At 39.9% G+C, this 18573-nt stretch overlaps 1 protein-coding gene across 1 annotated transcript in view; it reads left to right on the plus strand.

The window, feature by feature from the left end:
* Window positions 1-17733, plus strand: part of LOC134839519 (neo-calmodulin-like) — a 58597-nt gene extending 40864 nt beyond the window's left edge. Inside the window, exons 5-6 of the mRNA XM_063855097.1 lie at window positions 17083-17283; window positions 17549-17733. Of these exons, the coding sequence (XP_063711167.1) occupies window positions 17083-17271 (189 nt within the window). The 3' untranslated portion in view covers window positions 17272-17283; window positions 17549-17733. The remainder of the gene's footprint in view (window positions 1-17082; window positions 17284-17548) is intronic.
* The last annotated feature ends 840 nt before the right edge of the window (window positions 17734-18573 follow it).

Consider the following 18573-nt stretch of genomic DNA (forward strand, 5'->3'; position numbering starts at 1 on the left):
ACTGCTCGTTGAAGGCAACTCGGTATCGGATTCCTGTCGTCTATGATTATGCAGCCATCAACCACCGCTGCCAAATCCCAAAAGATCCTAATGTAGGGGTCTATCCTGGCGACCTAAAGAAATTCTGCTGAGAGGAGCGAGTTCGTTCAGCAACCTCCGGAAACTTTCTTCCATGATAGGATCGTCTGTAGCATTCGACATATCTAAAAATGAAAGGTTGGGGGGCTTCGAAAGAAGGGTGGCGTAAAAAATAATCGACTATACTTAATTTTGTGCCAGCAATATGTGTAACTTTAAAGTCGAACGGTAAAATCCTGTTTGCCAATCTGGTCAACCGAGATTGATAAGGTTTGTTGCCTCTATTTGACTGGAAGGCGGATATGGTAGCTTTGTTGTCAATTAGTAACTATATCAAATATATTCCCCAATAAATAGTTCCTGAAATGGTCGCATGACCAAACTATTGCGAGTAATTCTAAATCATTGGAACTATGAATTTTTTCCTGTATATTCAGGAATTTCGAGGCGGATGATATTGGTACCTATTGTTACCCAGGAACCATCCGGAAATTCTTGTTCTAGAGCTGCGCCTAGGCCGCTATGGCTGTTGTCACATTTCACCCTGGAGTTCCTATTCTGGTCGTAATGGTACATTTTTGCTATGTTTGAAATTAGAAGAAGTATATCTTCAATGATTTTTGTTCTCCGTTCCACATACGAATTTTTGCTGATTGCTCATTTTCAAAGAGCGTCTGAACTTTTTGGTCAAAACGTGAAAATTTGGTAAAAAATTTTTGTAGTTGACCAAGAACTCGCATAAAAGAACGTAATTGTTTTAAAGTATGGGGAGGTTTAAGTTCTAAAACCCTGTTTTAAAAGAATAAGTGCCTTTTGATTCTCCGCAGATGATACTAAAATTGCAATGACTGTTGACTATATCACTGAGTAAAAGTTGGCTAGAAGCGTATTTTAAATCGAGAGATGTGTACCAAACTTCCCCCGGGGCATCCGTATTGATGATTTGCGCGGCAACGTCCAATTGTTCCAGAAGGTTGGGCGTTTGATATTGGTTTTTGAATATCTGAGCGTTCATTGATTTTGCGTCTATAGCTAATTTTATGGAGTCATCCTTCTTGGCTGTTATAACTACAGGTGCTACAAAATAATCGCTGGTGCATTTATTCAACTTTACGATGTGTCCTTCTATGATGAGTTTCTTGATTTCTGAGCCCACTTTGTCTCGGATATGTTTTGTTACTCTACGACCTTTCTCTTGGATGGGAACTAAAGGGTCCATAAGTACTGATTGTACTCGGTGGTTTTTTGATCTACCCTGTCTAGTGAAAATCTTTTTGAACTTGTTCATAAAGTAATTCCGCCTTTTGGCTGAGTCGGTTGGTGAAGATGAAATTTCATTGATAGGAGTTGGTCTTGTTTGGGTAATTTGGGCCCCCAAGGAACTTTGAAGATCCAGACCCAGTAAGCATCTGGTGCGATTTTCAGAGACCAGAAGTTTCGCAGAATTTATCTGCCAACCTAGAGAAGATACCTCTATTTTTAGGGTACCGAATAACTTGATGGTTTTTCTGTTGTACTCGACATAGTGGGTATCCATGGGCAATTCCGAAATTGAAGAGTAATTTGACTTTAGCACCCGATTTCATCAGAATATCTGCAGTTTTCTTGTTGATAAAAGATGCTGGACTACCTGTTTCTATGGTAGCCTTAAAAAATGTTTTGTCGACTCTTAACGTGAACTCTATACATCTCGTTTTCCCCGTAGCGGAGTTAATGACTTCTTGTTTTTTGACTGCATATTCAGGTTTATGGCCTTGGTTAGTTTTTACGACCTAAGGGGATATGTTTAATACTGAGTATTCCGGTTCACTAACCGAGATGATGAAGTCGCATTCCTCTTTGGCTGTAATTTCAGAATCATCATCTACAATCCCTACATTGCTGCTGGAATTGCAGCATCTGGGAAAGTGACCCTTTTTGTTGCAGTTCTTGCATGTCACATTCTTTGCTGGACATGAAAGTTTATGAGTCGGGAAGAATTCCTTCCCGCAGAAGTAACATGATTTGCTATCTCTTTGTTGAGTATTGTTAGGTCGGTTGTTGAACTTTCCTCTTGAGTTTTGAGCTCAGTTACCTCTAATCTGGATGTTGTTTTTTCGCTGAATTTTGTTTTAATAACTTTCCATTTGCAATACTGATCTACTAACTGATTTTGAAAACCAGAATATTAAAACGTCCTGATCGCTTTACGAGTACTATGGGTAACATATAAATTTCCAAGAATTTTAGAAATTTGTTGGCTCCAGTCGTTTTAGTAATCATCGCAGACTGATTTTTGGAGAAGCGGTCGATAGCTGCCAGGATGTATACTTGGTTAACTGCACCATCTGAAAGTAGAACCGCGTAATCTAACTGAAGTTCTTCATTGGGAGCATTTAAAAGAAGTAGTGACTTGTTGTACATTTTAAAAAGACTCAATGGTTTTAATTTCCAACCAATTTTTGTTCTCTGAATTTTTTGCAGTTGTTGACAATATCTCTGTGAATTCTCGGCCACCACAGATACTGGGCTGTGTCAACCATCGCCTCATGTCCTGGGTACGATCGGTGCAATCGCGATAGAACTACTTGTTGAAGGCAATTCAGAATCGGATTCCTGTCATCTATGATTGTGCAGCCATCAACCACCGCTGCCAAATCCCAAAAGATCCTAATGTAGGGGTCTATCCTGGCGACCTAAAGAAATTCTGCTGAGAGGAGCGAGTTCGTTCAGCAACCTCCGGAAACTTTCTTCCATGATAAGATCGTCTGTAGCATTCGACATATCTAAAAATGAAAGGTTGGGGGGCTTCGAAAGAAGGGTGGCGTAAAAAATAATCGACTATACCTAATTTTGTGCCAGCAATATGTGTAACTTTAAAGTCGAACGGTAAAATCCTGTTTGCCAATCTGGTCAACCGAGATTGATAAGGTTTGTTGCCTCTATTTGACTGGAAGGCGGATATGGTAGCTTTGTTGTCAATTAGTAACTATATCAAATCTATTCCCCAATAAATAGTTCCTGAAATGGTCGCATGACCAAACTATTGCGAGTAATTCTAAATCATTGGTACTATGAATTTTTTCCTGTATATTCAGGAATTTCGAGGCGGATGATATTGGTACCTATTGTTACCCAGGAACCATCCGGAAATTCTTGTTCCAGAGCTGCGCCTAGGCCGCTATGGCTGTTGTCACATTTCACCCTGGAGTTCCTATTCTGGTCGTAATGGTACATTTTTCTTCAATGCTTTTTGTTCTCCGTTCCACATACGAATTTTTGCTGATTGCTCATTTTCAAAGAGCGTCTGAACTTTTTGGTCAAAACGTGAAAATTTGGTAAAAAATTTTTTGTAGTTGACCAAGAACTCGCATAAAAGAACGTAATTGTTTTAAAGTATGTGGAGGTTTAAGTTCTAAAACCCTGTTTTAAAAGAATAAGTGCCTTTTGATTCTCCGCAGATGATACTAAAATTGCAATGACTGTTGACTATATCACTGAGTAAAAGTTGGCTAAAAGCGGATTTTAAATCAAGAGATGTGAACCAAAATTCCCTCCAATTGTTCCAGAAGGTTGGGCGTTTGATATTGGTTTTTGAATATCTGAGCGTTCATTAATTTTCCGTCCATAGCTAATTTTATGGAGCCATCCTTCTTACCTGTTATAACTACAGGTGCTACAAAATAATCGCTGGTGCATTTATTCAACTTTACGATGTGTCCTTCTATGATGAGTTTCTTGATTTCCGAGCCCACTTTGTCTTGGATATGTATTGTTACTCTACGACCTTTCTCTTGGATGGGAACTAAGGAGTCCATAAGTACTGATTGTACTCGGTGGTTTTTTGATCTACCCTGTCTAGTGAAAATCTTTTTGAACTTATTCATAAAGTAATTCCGCCTTTTGGCTGAGTCGGTTGGTGAAGATGAAATTTCATTGATAGGAGTTGGTCTTGTTTGGGTGATTTGGGCCCCCAAGGAACTTTGAAGATCCAGACCCAGTAAGCATCTGGTGCAATTTTCAGAGACCAGAAGTTTCGCAGAATTTATCTGCCAACCTAGAGAAGATACCTCTATTTTTAGGGTACCGAATAACTTGATGGTTTTTCTGTTGTACTTGACATAGTGGGTATCCATGGGCAATTCCGAAATTGATAAGTAATTTGACTTTAGCACCCGATTTCATCAGAATATCTGCAGTTTTCTTGTTGATAAAAGATGCTGGACTACCTGTTTCTATGGTAGCCTTAAAAAATGTTTTGTCGACTCTGAACGTGAACTTTATACATCTCGTTTTCCCCGTAGCGGATTTAATGACTTCTTATTTTTTGACTGCATATTCAGGTTTATGGCCTTGGTTAGTTTTTACGACCGAAGGGGATATGTTTAATACTGAGTTTTCCGGTTCACTAAATCCGGTTGTTGAACTTTCCTCTTGAGTTTTGAGCTCAGTTACCTCTAATCTGGATGTTGTTTTTTCGCTGAATGTTGTTTTAATAACTTTCCATTTGCAATACTGATCTACTAACTGATTTTGAAAACCAGAATATTAAAACGTCCTGATCGCTTTACGAGTACTATGGGTAACATATAAATTTCCAAGAATTTTAGAAATTTGTTGGCTCCAGTCGTTTTAGTAATCATCGCAGACTGATTTTTGGAGAAGCGGTCGATAGCTGCCAGGATGTATACTTGGTTAACTGCACCATCTGAAAGTAGAACCGCGTAATCTAACTGAAGTTCTTCATTGGGAGCATTTAAAAGAAGTAGTGACTTGTTGTACATTTTAAAAAGACTCAATGGTTTTAATTTCCAACCAATTTTTGTTCTCTGAATTTTTTGCAGTTGTTGACAATATCTCTGTGAATTCTCGGCCACCACAGATACTGGGCTGTGTCAACCATCGCCTCATGTCCTGGGTACGATCGGTGCAATCGCGATAGAACTACTTGTTGAAGGCAATTCAGAATCGGATTCCTGTCGTCTATGATTATACAGCCATCAACCACCGCTGGCAAATCCCAAAAGATCTTAATGTAGGGTCTATCCTGGCGAAGCCTTCGTAGTCCCTGATTGTGATTTGATTCTGTCACATGATCGTCTTGAGATGAAAACGGTTGTAATCCGGTTGCGTTCGATACTACTTCCCCGCCTGGTTGTATCGTTACCCTCCTGGTCGTATCTGACCTTTTATCGAGTTTGACAGATATAGGAGTGGCTTTCGAGCATGAGGGTTGGGCTGCCAGTCTAGTCGTAGCTGCCAATTGTTTCTGTTATGCCTGTGCTCTCGGAACCAGAAACTCGTCTGAAGATGACGAGGAAGAGAATTTTCTCTGTCTTTCCAGCTGTTTCCCCAAGAGTGGTTTGCTGGGTCCCTGGCGACCTGAATTTTGTGGATTTTTAAGTCTTAGCGAAATATTACTTTTCCTAATTACTTTCCCCGCTGCCGTAATATAAGTAGAAAGAGTAACTCTGATAATTTTATCCCCAACGCATTTAAAAAATTGTTTCCCCGATTTACGATTCGCCACTTTCCTGATTATTTCCACTGAGTTCGGACTAGATGAAAGCAATGACTCTAGTGTAAATTTGGTACTAGTTGCTGGCGAGTCTAATGCGTCCTGTCTGAAATTCAGAGTCCCCGTTGTTTCTGAGGGAGGCCGCTAAGAGCGGGTTTCTCTCAGTCAAGGTAGGGAGAGCTCGGCAACCCTCTTCATGGGAGAGTTTTCTTTTCCAGATCATCCACTCGTTCGCCGATTTCGCGAGTTGTTCCAGAGATTTGTAGTATGTATTTGCAATCTGGGCGGATTCCATCTTGAATTGGGGTGAGACATCCCTGTTTTTGTGGCTCTTCTTAACCCCCTTGACGCGAGGCCTGACGCTTGGCTGTCAAAAGATCCCTTTACAAATTCTGCTCGTCTAAAAGAATTTTAGATTTAAGATTCTCGGTCGCTAGTGACTACTCAGATTTTGGTTTCCTGCCAAAGTGTAATTCGAACAGAGATAGACCAGTAACTGAATTCTTCGTTATCCGGATATCTTCGATAATCAACTTAAGAGCTGTATGAAAATCTGGTGGTTTTTTTACTAATTGTACAGTGCCCCATTTTTTTTAATCTTCTGAATAGATCACTCTACCAGACCAAAACCAGGGTGATCTCCGACCAAGCAAAAATATGATTAATGCCTTTCCATATGCAACACTGATGTTTTGACTTATTTTTAAAACCAGAATAATGATCAGTCCTGATCGCTTTAGGAATACTTTGAGTAAAACTATAATTTTCCTAGATTTTTAGAATTTTGTTGTTCTCCAGTCGTTTTGGTAAGCATCGCAGACGGATATTTGGAGAAGCGGTCGATAGCTTCCAGGATGTATACTTGGTTACCTGCACCATCTGCATCCGACCCGTGTAATCTAACTGAAGTTCCTCGTTGGGAGCATTTAAAAGAAGTAGTGACTTGTACATTTTAAATTGACTCATTGCTTTTAAATTCTTACAAAATTTTGTACATTCTCTGCAGTTTTTGCAGAGGTGACAAACTCGGTATCGGGTTCCTGTCGTCTATGATTATGCAGCCATCAACCACCGCTGCCAAATCCCAAAAGATCCTAATGTAGGGGTCTATCCTGGCGAAGCCTTCGTAGTCCCTGTTCCTAATCGCTATTTTCATCAGTCTGAGAGTCGCATCTTCGTAAGCCAGCTCACTGAGAATTTCGGCGTCAAAAATTCCTACTAGGTCCGGGAGAGATTTTTTGTCCTTGGCGACAATTCTTTGCCCAATCGAAACTCGGTTCACTTGTCTAGTCGGTCGCTTAATTTTGATCATCCTTTGTTTTCAGAATTTTGCGAGTATGTTAGCATATTTGAGTTTTCGGCGGCCGCCTTCTTCTCGGTCGCCTTGCTTGTTGTCTGTGAGCTGGTCTTGAGCGACCTAAAGGAATTCTGCTGAGATGAGCGAGTTCGTTCAGCAACCTCCAGAAACTTTCTTCCATGATAGGATCGTCTGTAGCATTCGACATATCTAAAAATGAAAGGTTGGGGGGCTTCGAAAGAAAGGTGGCCTGAAAAATAATCGACTATCTCTAATTTTGTGCCAGCAATATATGTAACTTTAAAGTCGAACGGTAAAAGTCTGTCTGCTCATCTCGTCAACCGAGATTGATAAGGTTTGTTGCCTCTATTTGACTGGAAGGCGGATATGATAGCTTTGTTGTCAATTAGTACCTATATCAAATCTATTCCCTAATAAATAGTTCCTGAAATGTTCGCATGACCAAACTATAGAGAGTATTTCTAACTCATTGGTACTATATATTTTTTTCATTTATTTTCAGGAATTTTGAGGCGAATGATATTGGTACTTATTGGTACCCAGGAACCATCCGGTAACTCTTGTTCCAGAGCTGCGCCTAGGCCGCTATGGCTGTTGTCACATTTCACCCTGGAGTTCCTATTCTGGTCGTAGTGGTACATTTTTGCTATGTTTGAGACTAGGAGAACTGTATCTTCAAATATTTTCTCCGTTCTTCATATGAACTTTTGCTTATTGCTCGTTTTTAAAGAGCGTCTGAACTTTTTGATCAAAGCGTGAAAATTTGTTAAAAAAATTTGTAGGTGACCAAGAACTCGCATAAAAGAACGTAATTGTTTTAAAGTATGGGGAGGTTTAAGTTCTAAAACCCTGTTTTAAAACAATAAGTGCCTGTTGATTCTTCGCAGACGATACTAAACTGCAACGACTGTTGACTATATCACTGAGTAAAAGTTGGCTAAAAGCGGATTTTAAATCAAGAGATGTGAACCAAAATTCCCTCCAATTGTTCCAGAAGGTTGGGCGTTTGATATTGGTTTTTGAATATCTGAGCGTTCATTAATTTTCCGTCCATAGCTAATTTTATGGAGCCATCCTTCTTACCTGTTATAACTACAGGTGCTACAAAATAATCGCTGGTGCATTTATTCAACTTTACGATGTGTCCTTCTATGATGAGTTTCTTGATTTCCGAGCCCACTTTGTCTTGGATATGTATTGTTACTCTACGACCTTTCTCTTGGATGGGAACTAAGGAGTCCATAAGTACTGATTGTACTCGGTGGTTTTTTGATCTACCCTGTCTAGTGAAAATCTTTCTGAGTTTGTTCTTAAAATAGTTCCACCTTTTGGCTGAGTCGGTTGTTGAAGATGAAATTTCATTGATAGGAATTGGTCTTGTTTGGGTGATTTGAACCCCCAAGGAACTTTGAAGATCCAGACCCAGTAAGTATCTGGTGCGATTTTCAGTTACCAGAAGTTTCGCAGAATTTATCTTCCAACCTAGAGAAGATACCTCTGCCTTTAGGATACCGAATAACTTGATTGTTTTTCTGTTGTACTCGACATAGTGGGTATCCATGGGCAATTTCGAAATTGAAAAGTAATTTGACTTTAGCACCCGATTTCATCAGAATATCTGCAGTTTTCTTGTTGATAAAAGATGCTGGACTACCTGTTTCTATGGTAGCCTTAAAAAATGTTTTGTCGACTCTTAACGTGAACTCTATACATCTCGTTTTCCCCGTAGCGAATTTAATGACTTCTAGTTTTTCGACTGCATATTCAGGTTTGTGTCCCTGTTTGGTTTTCACGACCAAAGGTGATATGTTCAATACTGAGTATTCCGGTTCACTAACCGAAATGATGAAGTCCCATTCCTCTTCGGCTTTAATTTTAGAATCATAATCTACAATCCCTACATTGCTGCTTGTATTGCAGCATCTGGGAAAGTGGCCCTTTTTGTTGCAGTTCTTGCATGTCACATTCTTTGCTGGACATGAAAGTTTATGATTTGGGGAGAATTCCTTCCCGCAGAAGTAACATGATTTGCTATCTCTTTGTTGAGTATTGTTAGGTCGGTTGTTGAATTTTCCTCTTGAGTTTTGAGCTCAGTTACCTCTAATCTGAATGTTTTTTTTTCGCTGAATTTTGTTCTAATAATTTTCCATTTGCAATACTGATTTACTAACTTATTTTTAAAACCAGATTATTGATCCGTCCTGATCGCTTTACGAATAGTATGGGTAAAAATATAATTTTCCAAGAATTTTAGAAATTTGTTGGCTCCAGTCGTTTTGGTAAGCATCGCAGACTGATATTTGGAGAATTGGTTGATAGCTGCCAGGATGTATACTTGGTTAGCTGCACCATCTGAAAGTGGAACCGCGTAATCTAACTGAAGTTCTTCTTTGGGAGCATTTAAAAGAAGTAGTGACATTTTAAAAAGACTAATTGGTTTTAAATTCTAACCAATTTTTGTTCTCTGCAGTTTTTGCAGTTGTTGACAATATCTCTGTGAATTATCGGCCAACACAGATCCTGGGCTGTGTCAACCATCGCTTCATGTCATGGGTGCGATCGGTGCAATCGCGATAGAACTGCTCGTTGGAGGCAACTCAGAATCGGATTCCTGTCGTCTATGATTATGCAGCCATCAACCACCGCTGGCAAATCCCAAAAGATCTTAATGTAGGGGTCTATCCTGGCGAAGCTTTCGTAGTCCCTGTTCCTAATCGCTATTTTTGTCAGTTTGAGAGTCGCATCTTCGTCAGTCAGCTCACTGAGAATTTCGGCGTCAAGAATTCCTACTAGGTCCGCGAGAGATTTTTGTCCATGGCGACAATCAATTCCTTGCCCAATCGAAACCCGGTTCACGTGTCTAGTTGGTCGCTTAGTTTTGATCATCCTTGATTTCGGAAGTTCGCGCTTATGGTAGCATATGTGAGTTTTCGGCGGTCGCCTGCTTCCGCTGACGACATTCTTCTCGGTCGCCTTGCTTGTTGTCTGAGAGCTGGTCTTGAGCGACCGTAAGGATTTCTGCTGAGAGAAGCGAATTCGTTCAGCAGCCTCCGGAAACTTTCTTCCATGATAGGATCGTCTGTAGCATTCGACATGATAAAAATTAAAGGTTTTAACTACTCGGTGATCCACTGATGACCGTATTATATCTACAAAATGGCCAAGATAGTTTTGATGTTGTACAAATAGTTACAGGTGGCGACTGGGTTTTGTTACAGGAAGTGATAGAATGGAGAATTTTGCCGGAGCAATGAATAAGACGATCGAATTCTGATTGGTCGCTGATTGTGCATAAATTATCTGCGCCCGCTCGCGGAGGACGTAATTTGAATAATTTTCTTGATTCTGATTGGTTCAAATCTGTCCATAAATTAACTGCACTCTCTCTTGGCGAGCGTTCGTAATAGTGAATTCTCGATCTCGATTGTGATTGGTCAGAATCTGTGCTCTGTGCATAAATTAACTGCGCCCTCCTGTGGCGAGCGCCCGTAATAGCGTATACTGGATTGTGACTGGTCCAGGTTTGTGCATAAATTAGTTGCGTCCTCTCGCGGTGTGCATCCATATTGGCGATTGCTACATTCTGATTGGTTGAAGTTTGTGAATAAATTAACGCCGCCCTCTTGCGATGTAGGTTTGTAATTAATCTTCTTTTCTGAATAATTAGAATTACTGGTTAGAAATTTGACGCGCTCTTGTGGATATGTACAAGTATTGACATCCATGGTCTGAAAAGACCTATCTATAAACAATATGTTTTTTATACAAGCGGTGCTTTTTGATAGAAACTGAAAAAAATGGGATTAGGTTCGTAATTGCATTCTTTGTTGTATAGCTTATCGACTGTTGTATATGCAGTGAAGAAGCTTTGTTAGATTTTACCACAAATTGTTCATCAAAACTGGACGGCTGGGGGGCTTCGAAAGTAGGGTGTCTTGACAAATAATCGACTATACCTAATTTTGTGCCAGCAATATGTGTAACTTTAAACTCGAACGGTAAAATCCTGTCTGCCCATCTAGTCAACCGAGATTGATAAGGTTTGTTGCCTCTATTTGACTGGAAGGCGGATAGGATAGCATTGTTGTCAATTAGTACATATATCAAAGCTATTTCCCAATTAATAGTTCCTGAAATTTTCGCATGACCAAATTATTGCGAGTAATTCTAACTCATTGGTACTATATTTCTTTTCCTGTATTTTCAGGAATTTCGAGGCGAATGATATTGGTACCTATTGGTACCCAGGAATTATCCGGTAATTCTTACTCCAGTGCTGCGCCTAGGCCGCAATGGTTGGCGTCACATTTCACTCTGGAGTTCTTACTCTGGTCGTAATGGTACATTTTTGCTATGTTTGAGATTAGAAGAAGTGTATCTTCAATGCTTTTTGTTCTCCGTTCCCCATACGAATTTTTGCTGATTGCTCATTTTTAAAGAGCGTCTGAACTTTTCGGTCAAAATGTGAAAGTTTGGTAAAAAGTTTTTGTAGGTGACCAAGAACTCGCATAAAGGAACGTAGTTGTTTTAAAGTATGGGGAGGTTTAAGTTCTAAAACCCAGTTTTAAAACGATAAGTGCCTGTTGAATCTCCGCAGACGATACTAAAATTGCAATGACTTTTCACTATATCACTGAGTAAAAATTGGCTAGAATTGTATTTTGAATCGAGAGATGCGAACCAAAAAATTGTTTCCCCGATTTACGATTCGCCACTTTCCTGATTACTTCAACTGAGTCCGGACTAGATGAAAGCAATGACTCTAGTTTAAATTTGGTACTAGTTGCTGGCGAGTCTAATGCGTCCTGTCTGAAATTCAGAGTCCCCGTTGTTTCTGAGGGAGGCTGCTAAGAGCGAGTTTCTCTCAGTCAAGGTAGGGAGAGCTCGGCACCCCTCTTCATGGGAGAGTTTCCTTTTCCAGATCATCCACTCGTTCGCCGATTTCGCGAGCTGTTCCAGAGATTTGTAGTATGTATTTGCAATCTGGGCGGATTCCATCTTGAATTGGGGTGAGACATCCCAGCTTTTGTGGCCCTTCTTAACCACCTTGAAGCGAGGCCTGCTGTCACGTTTATCTCTTCTCTCCTTGGCTGTAAAAAGGTCCCTTTCTAAATTCTGCTCGTCTAAAAGAATTTTAGATTTAAGATTATCGGTCGCTAGTGACTACTCAGATTTTGGTTTCCTGCCAAAGTGTAATTGGAACAGAGATAGACCAGTAACTGAATTCTTCGTTATCCGGATGTCTTCGATAATCATCTTAGCAGCCGTATGAAAATCTGGTGGTTTTTTTTTACTAATTGTAAAGTGCCCAATTTTTTTTAATCGTCTGAATAGATCACTCTACCAGACCAAAACCAGGGTGATCTCCGACCAAGCAAAAATATGATTAATGCCTTTCCATTTGCAACACTGATCTTTTGATTTATTTTTAGAACGAGAATATTGATCAGTCCTGATCGCTTAAGGAATACTTTGAGTAAAAATATAATTTTCCTAGATTTTTAGAATTTTGTTGTTCTCCAGTCGTTTTGGTAAGCATCGCAGACGGATATTTGGCGAAGCGGTCGATAGCTTCCAGGATTTATACTTGGTTACCTGCACCATCTGCACCCGACCCGTGTAATCTAACTGAAGTTCCTCGTTGGAAGCATTTATAAGAAGTAGTGACTTGTACATTTTAAATTGACTCATTGGTTTTAAATTCTTACAAAATTTTGTACATTCTCTGCAGTTTTTGCAGAGGTTGACAAAATCTCTGTGATTTCTCGGCCACCACAGATACTGGGCTGTGTCAACCATCGCCTCAAGTCCCGGGTGCGATTGGTGCAACCGCGATGGAACTGCTCGTTGAAGGCAACTCGGTATCGGGTTCCTGTCGTCTATGATTATGCAGCCATCAACCACCGCTGCCAAATCCCAAAAGATCCTAATGTAGGGGTCTATCCTGGCAAAGCCTTCGTAGTCCCTGTTCCTAATTGCTATTTTCATCAGTCTGAGAGTCGCATCTTCGTAAGTCAACTCACTGAGAATTTCGGCGTCAAGAATTCCTACTAGGTCCGGGAGAGATTTTTTGTCCTTGGCGACAATTCTTTGCCCAATTGAAATTCGGTTCACTCGTGTAGTTGGTCGCTTAATTTTGATCATCCTTTGTTTTCAGAATTTTGCTATTATTTTAGCATATTTGAGTTTTCGGCGGCCGCCTTCTTCTCGGTCGCCTTGCTTGTTGTCTGTGAGCTGGTCTTGAGCGACACAAAGGAATTCTGCTGAGATGAGCGAGTCCGTTCAGGAACCTCCGGAAACTTTCTTCACTGATAGGATCGTCTGTAGCATTCGACATATCTAAAAATGAAAGGTTGGGGTGCTTCGAAAGAAAGGTGGAGTGAAAAATAATCGACTATCTCTAATTTTGTGCCAGCAATATATGTAACTTTAAAGTCGAACGGTAAAAGTCTGTCTGCTCATCTCGTCAACCGAGATTGATAAGGTTTGTTGCCTCTATTTGACTGGAAGGCGGATATGATAGCTTTGTTGTCAATTAGTACCTATATCAAATCTATTCCCTAATAAATAGTTCCTGAAATGTTCGCATGACCAAACTTTTGCGAGTATTTCTAACTCATTGGTACTATATAATTTTTTCCTATTTATTCAGGAATTTCGAGGCGAATGATATTGGTACCTATTGGTACCCAGGAACCATCCGGTAACTCTTGTTCCAGAGCTGCGCCTAGGCCGCTATGGCTGTTGTCACATTTCACCCTGGAGTTCCTATTCTGGTCGTAATGGTACATTTTTGCTATGTTTGAGACTAGGAGAACTGTATCTTCAAATACCTTTTTTTCTCCGTTCTTCATATGAACTTTTGCTTATTGCTCGTTTTTAAAGAGCGTCTGAACTTTTTGGTCAAAGCGTGAAAATTTGTTAAAAAATTTTGTAGGTGACCAAGAACTCGCATAAAAGAACGTAATTGTTTTTAAAGTATGGGGAGGTTTAAGTTCTAAAACCCTGTTTTAAAACGATAAGTGCCTGTTGATTCTTCGCAGACGATACTAAACTGCAACGACTGTTGACTATATCACTGAGTAAAAGTTGGCTAAAAGCGGATTTTAAATCAAGAGATGTGAACCAAAATTCCCTCTGGTTATCCGTATTGATGATTTGGGCGGCAACGTCCAATTGTTCCAGAAGGTTGGGCGTTTGATATTGGTTTTTGAATATCTGAGCGTTCATTAATTTTCCGTCCATAGCTAATTTTATGGAGCCATCCTTCTTACCTGTTATAACTACAGGTGCTACAAAATAATCGCTGGTGCATTTATTCAACTTTACGATGTGTCCTTCTATGATGAGTTTCTTGATTTCCGAGCCCACTTTGTCTTGGATATGTATTGTTACTCTACGACCTTTCTCTTGGATGGGAACTAAGGAGTCCATAAGTACTGATTGTACTCGGTGGTTTTTTGATCTACCCTGTCTAGTGAAAATCTTTCTGAATTTGTTCATAAAATAGTTCCACCTTTTGGCTGAGTCGGTTGGTGAAGATGAAATTTCATTGATAGGAGTTGGTCTTGTTTGGGTGATTTGAAACCCCAAGGAACTTTGAAGATCCAGACCCAGTAAGTATCTGGTGCGATTTTCAGTTACCAGAAGTTTCGCAGAATTTATCTTCCAACCTAGAGAAGATACCTCTGCCTTTAGGATACCGAATAACTTGATTGTTTTTCTGTTGTACTCGACATAGTGGGTATTCATGGGCAATTTCGAAATTGAAAAGTAATTTGACTTTAGCACCCGATTTCATCAGAATATCTGCAGTTTTCTTGTTGATAAAAGATGCTGGACTACCTGTTTCTATGGTAGCCTTAAAAAATGTTTTGTCGACTCTTAACGTGAACTCTGTACATCTCGTTTTCCCCGTAGCGAATTTAATGACTTCTAGTTTTTTGACTGCATATTCAGGTTTATGGTCTTGGTTGGTTTTTACGACCGAAGGTTTTATGTTCAATACTGAGTATTCCGGTACACTAACCGAGGTGATAAAGTCGCATTCCGCTTCGGCTGTAATTTCAGAATCACCATCTACAGTCCTTACATTGCTCCTTGAATTACAGCATCTGGCAAAGTGGCCCTTTTTGTTGCATTTCTTGCATGTCACATTCTTTGCTGAACATGAAAGTTTATGGTTCGGGCAGAATTCCTTCCCGCAGAAGTAACATGCTTTGCTATCTCTTTGTTGAGTATTGTTAGGTCGGTTGTTGAATTTTCCTCTTGAGTTTTGAGCTCAGTTACCTCTAATCTGAATGTTGTTTTTTCGCTGAATTTTGTTCTAATAACTTTCCATTTGCAATACTGATCTACTAACTTATTTTTAAAACCAGAATATTGATCCGTCCTGATCGCTTTACGAATACTATGGGTAAATATATAATTTTCCAAGAATTTTAGAAATTTGTTGGCTCCAGTCGTTTTAGTAAGCATCGCAGACTGATATTTGGAGAAGAGGTCGATAGCTGCCAGGATGTAAACTTGGTTAGCTGCACCATCTGAAAGTGGAACCGCGTAAAGTTCTTCGTTGGGAGCATTTAAAAGAAGTAGTGACGTTTTAAAAAGACCGTGATTTGATTCTTTGATCCGCTTCGTGGAAGAATACGTTTGGACCAATTTTTGGTACCTTTTTCTTTCTTTCCTCGTTGATTTCATTTGTTTTGCGGATTTCAGCTTGATCTCCTGCGATACGGCTGGCTTCTTCGGTTTGGGTTTCTGATTCTCCTTTTCTTCCAGGTCGGGGAGGTGGGTCATTGAAATATTCAGCTGGTTCGCTCAGTAAGATATTGGCGTTGCAATGTTCTCATAAGTTTACGGCTCGAAAAAATTGTCCGATACATGACTCCCATGTGAATAAAGGTTCTGTTGTTGGTTTAGGCCAGAACGCTGGTACCCCTATAAGATCAGTTCGGTCCTTGCCGACCGAACCTGCTGGCTGCGCCATGTGGAATGTCAACCGATAGACTCTTACTTACAAAAACAATTGTAATAAGATGTGAATTGTTAGAATAAAGAACGTTGAAATATCTGTATCTTTCATCAGATAATGAATGAGTGATTTTTCATTCAACACAAAACATTAACACGGTCGGCAAGTACTGGCCTTGACATAATAACATCAGCACACTCAGACTAACATTATGATCTCTATCAATTCAATACACAATACTACTTTACACAATGGGAGGCAGCACACCCGCCGTACCACAACGACCAAAAGGGTCCTCTTTGGTTAATTTTTTAAGACACCTACTTTTGGCTGACCAGCCCTTAAATTTTTCTCAAGGCCAATATATACAAATTTCAAAGGGGGCCGCACTCCAAGAAAAACGCAATTTTTGGTCCAAACTTTCTAAAGAAAGCACAAAAACTCTTTTTTTGGCTTTTGCTAGCTTGCTAATAGGGATTTGGGAGAGCTCCGAAAACCAATTTGGTCGACTTAAAAAAAGTCGACAATTTTTGAAATTTTTTTGAAAATCCGCCCTCGCCTCTCGAGAAAATCCTTCATCCACTCTGGAAATCCCCCTCTCGAGAAAAATCTTATATCCATGCCTATCGGGGCCCACAAGTTTCTGAATCGGTAAGAAATTAGTGGAATTTAGGTAAAATAACTTTTTGACATTGTTTCCTCATTGTTTCATGTGCACAAAACTTTTGTTTACGGCGTCACAATGAGCAGTTTTCGATTTAAAAAAAACTCGTTCAGATTGGTTGACTGAAATACTGCGATCAGTTTGGACAAACTGTAAAACAAAACAAAAAAGCATTTGCTGTTAATCAAGAGCACGAGGGTTTCTCCATATTGAGCTGAATGTACGGTAAGTTGGTGTTTTATCTCGCGGATAATTTTTTAAAATACAACTCAGGTTTACTGGTAGAATAGTTAAGAAGTTCTCGAACTCGTTTTTATCGTGACTCAAACGAAAAGAGGCAACCAAGCTAGCTCTCAAGTCACATCGTTGATTTTCATTCGTAAAGCCATTCTTAATAAGAAGTTTTTATGTGTTTTACATAGTTAGAGCTAAAGTAGCATACGCAATTGGACATCTCAATCAAAGTTGGCCTTAGGGGCAAGATAAATAGGTATGTTTTTCCTCCTCTTGTATCAGTTGTTTTCATAAAAAACTTTTCGTGTGTCGCTTAGAGCGTGTTCGAAGTGTTCGATCGCAACCACGACGGATTCATCACCACTGAAGAGCTACGATATGCGTACTCTATGTTGGGAGAGCCCCTGAGTGAGGCCGACAGTCGGAAGATGATAGAAATAGCCGATATGGACAGGGATGGAATGGTATCCTACGACGACTTCTCCAACTTCTGCGCCAGTTTCTAAAGCAGCCAGCCAGTCAGGACACAGTTAAATTTTCTATTCTGTCCCCAACCCATTTTAATAGCAAAAATGATCAGATATTAAATTTAGGTAATAAAAGTAGATCATCAATTTAAAAAATCCGGCCACCGAAACCTCAAATCTAAAGTCTCGAACTGCCAAATTGTATATTTTTTGTCCTTATTTCGAGTAATTAGGGTTATGAAATAAGTTTTGATGCTATTGTCATCCAATTGGCGATAAATAAAATTTTGGATCTTACTACGCATTTTTTTCGAAGCCACGAAGAAGACCTCAAACGAAGGAGTGTAAAGGGACGTTTGGATATTCGAATGGTGGAACAAAATCAGTTGACGGTATAAACTTGGCATAGATGTTTCTCAGATGGTATAGCAGAGTTCAAAACTTTTCCCGTTTATGCATATATTAACAATGAGGAAACTATTTATTGTGATTTACCTTTTGAAATCAGCAGTGAAATGCTTTTGCGGTTTCAACCGTTTTTTGATCTAATTTATCACATTTTGATTAAATTGACTATGTTGCGTCATTGGCAGTTTAACAATGAAGCAGGCGAACTAACGAACATCTCAATCTCAAAGGTTCGTAAAAGGAGGTTTGGAGCTAGCCGAGCTTGATGAATTTCTTAATATTCTGATCAACCTCGAGTATTTTGAGAAAATTTGATCACTGAGTATGTTAAATTTTGGTACTGAATCTTGTATAGAAACTTTTTCAAGGCATACTTGAATCCCATGCAGAAGTGTCCGCAGGGGCGGATTTAGGGGGGGGGGGGACGCTTCCTTCCCCCTCAGGGATTCGACCCCCAGCCGACCCAAAGGGTCCCCCCTTTGATACTTTTTCAGAAATCCATTTTCGGCCGACCGACCTTAAAATTTTTCTAAAGACGCCTTCGGCGCCAATAGATAGTAACTTTGAGGGGGAGCGCGCGCCAAAAAAAACGCCATTTTTTTGTCAACATTTTTCAAATTTGCCCAAAAACGACTTTTTTGACTGTTTTTTCAAAAATTTGCCTGCGGAGCAGAAACTTTAGCCAAAATAGGGGCAAAACACTGCTTTGGGAGAGCTCGAAAAATCTATTTGGTCGACCTAAAAAGAAAAAGGTCGTCTAAATTTTGAAAATTTTTTAAATGAAAATCCGCCCCCCCCCCCCCCTCGAGAAAATCCTAGATCCGCCCCTGAGTGTCTGCACCAGCAAGCATGACCCCTTCTCAAGGATTCGACCCCCTACCTAACCAAAGCCCCCCCCCCCCATTGTACTATTTTGAGATACCAATTTTTGGC

The sequence above is a fragment of the Symsagittifera roscoffensis genome, chromosome 2 (assembly GCF_963678635.1).
Source record: "Symsagittifera roscoffensis chromosome 2, txSymRosc1.1, whole genome shotgun sequence".
Taxonomy (NCBI): domain Eukaryota; kingdom Metazoa; phylum Xenacoelomorpha; order Acoela; family Convolutidae; genus Symsagittifera; species Symsagittifera roscoffensis.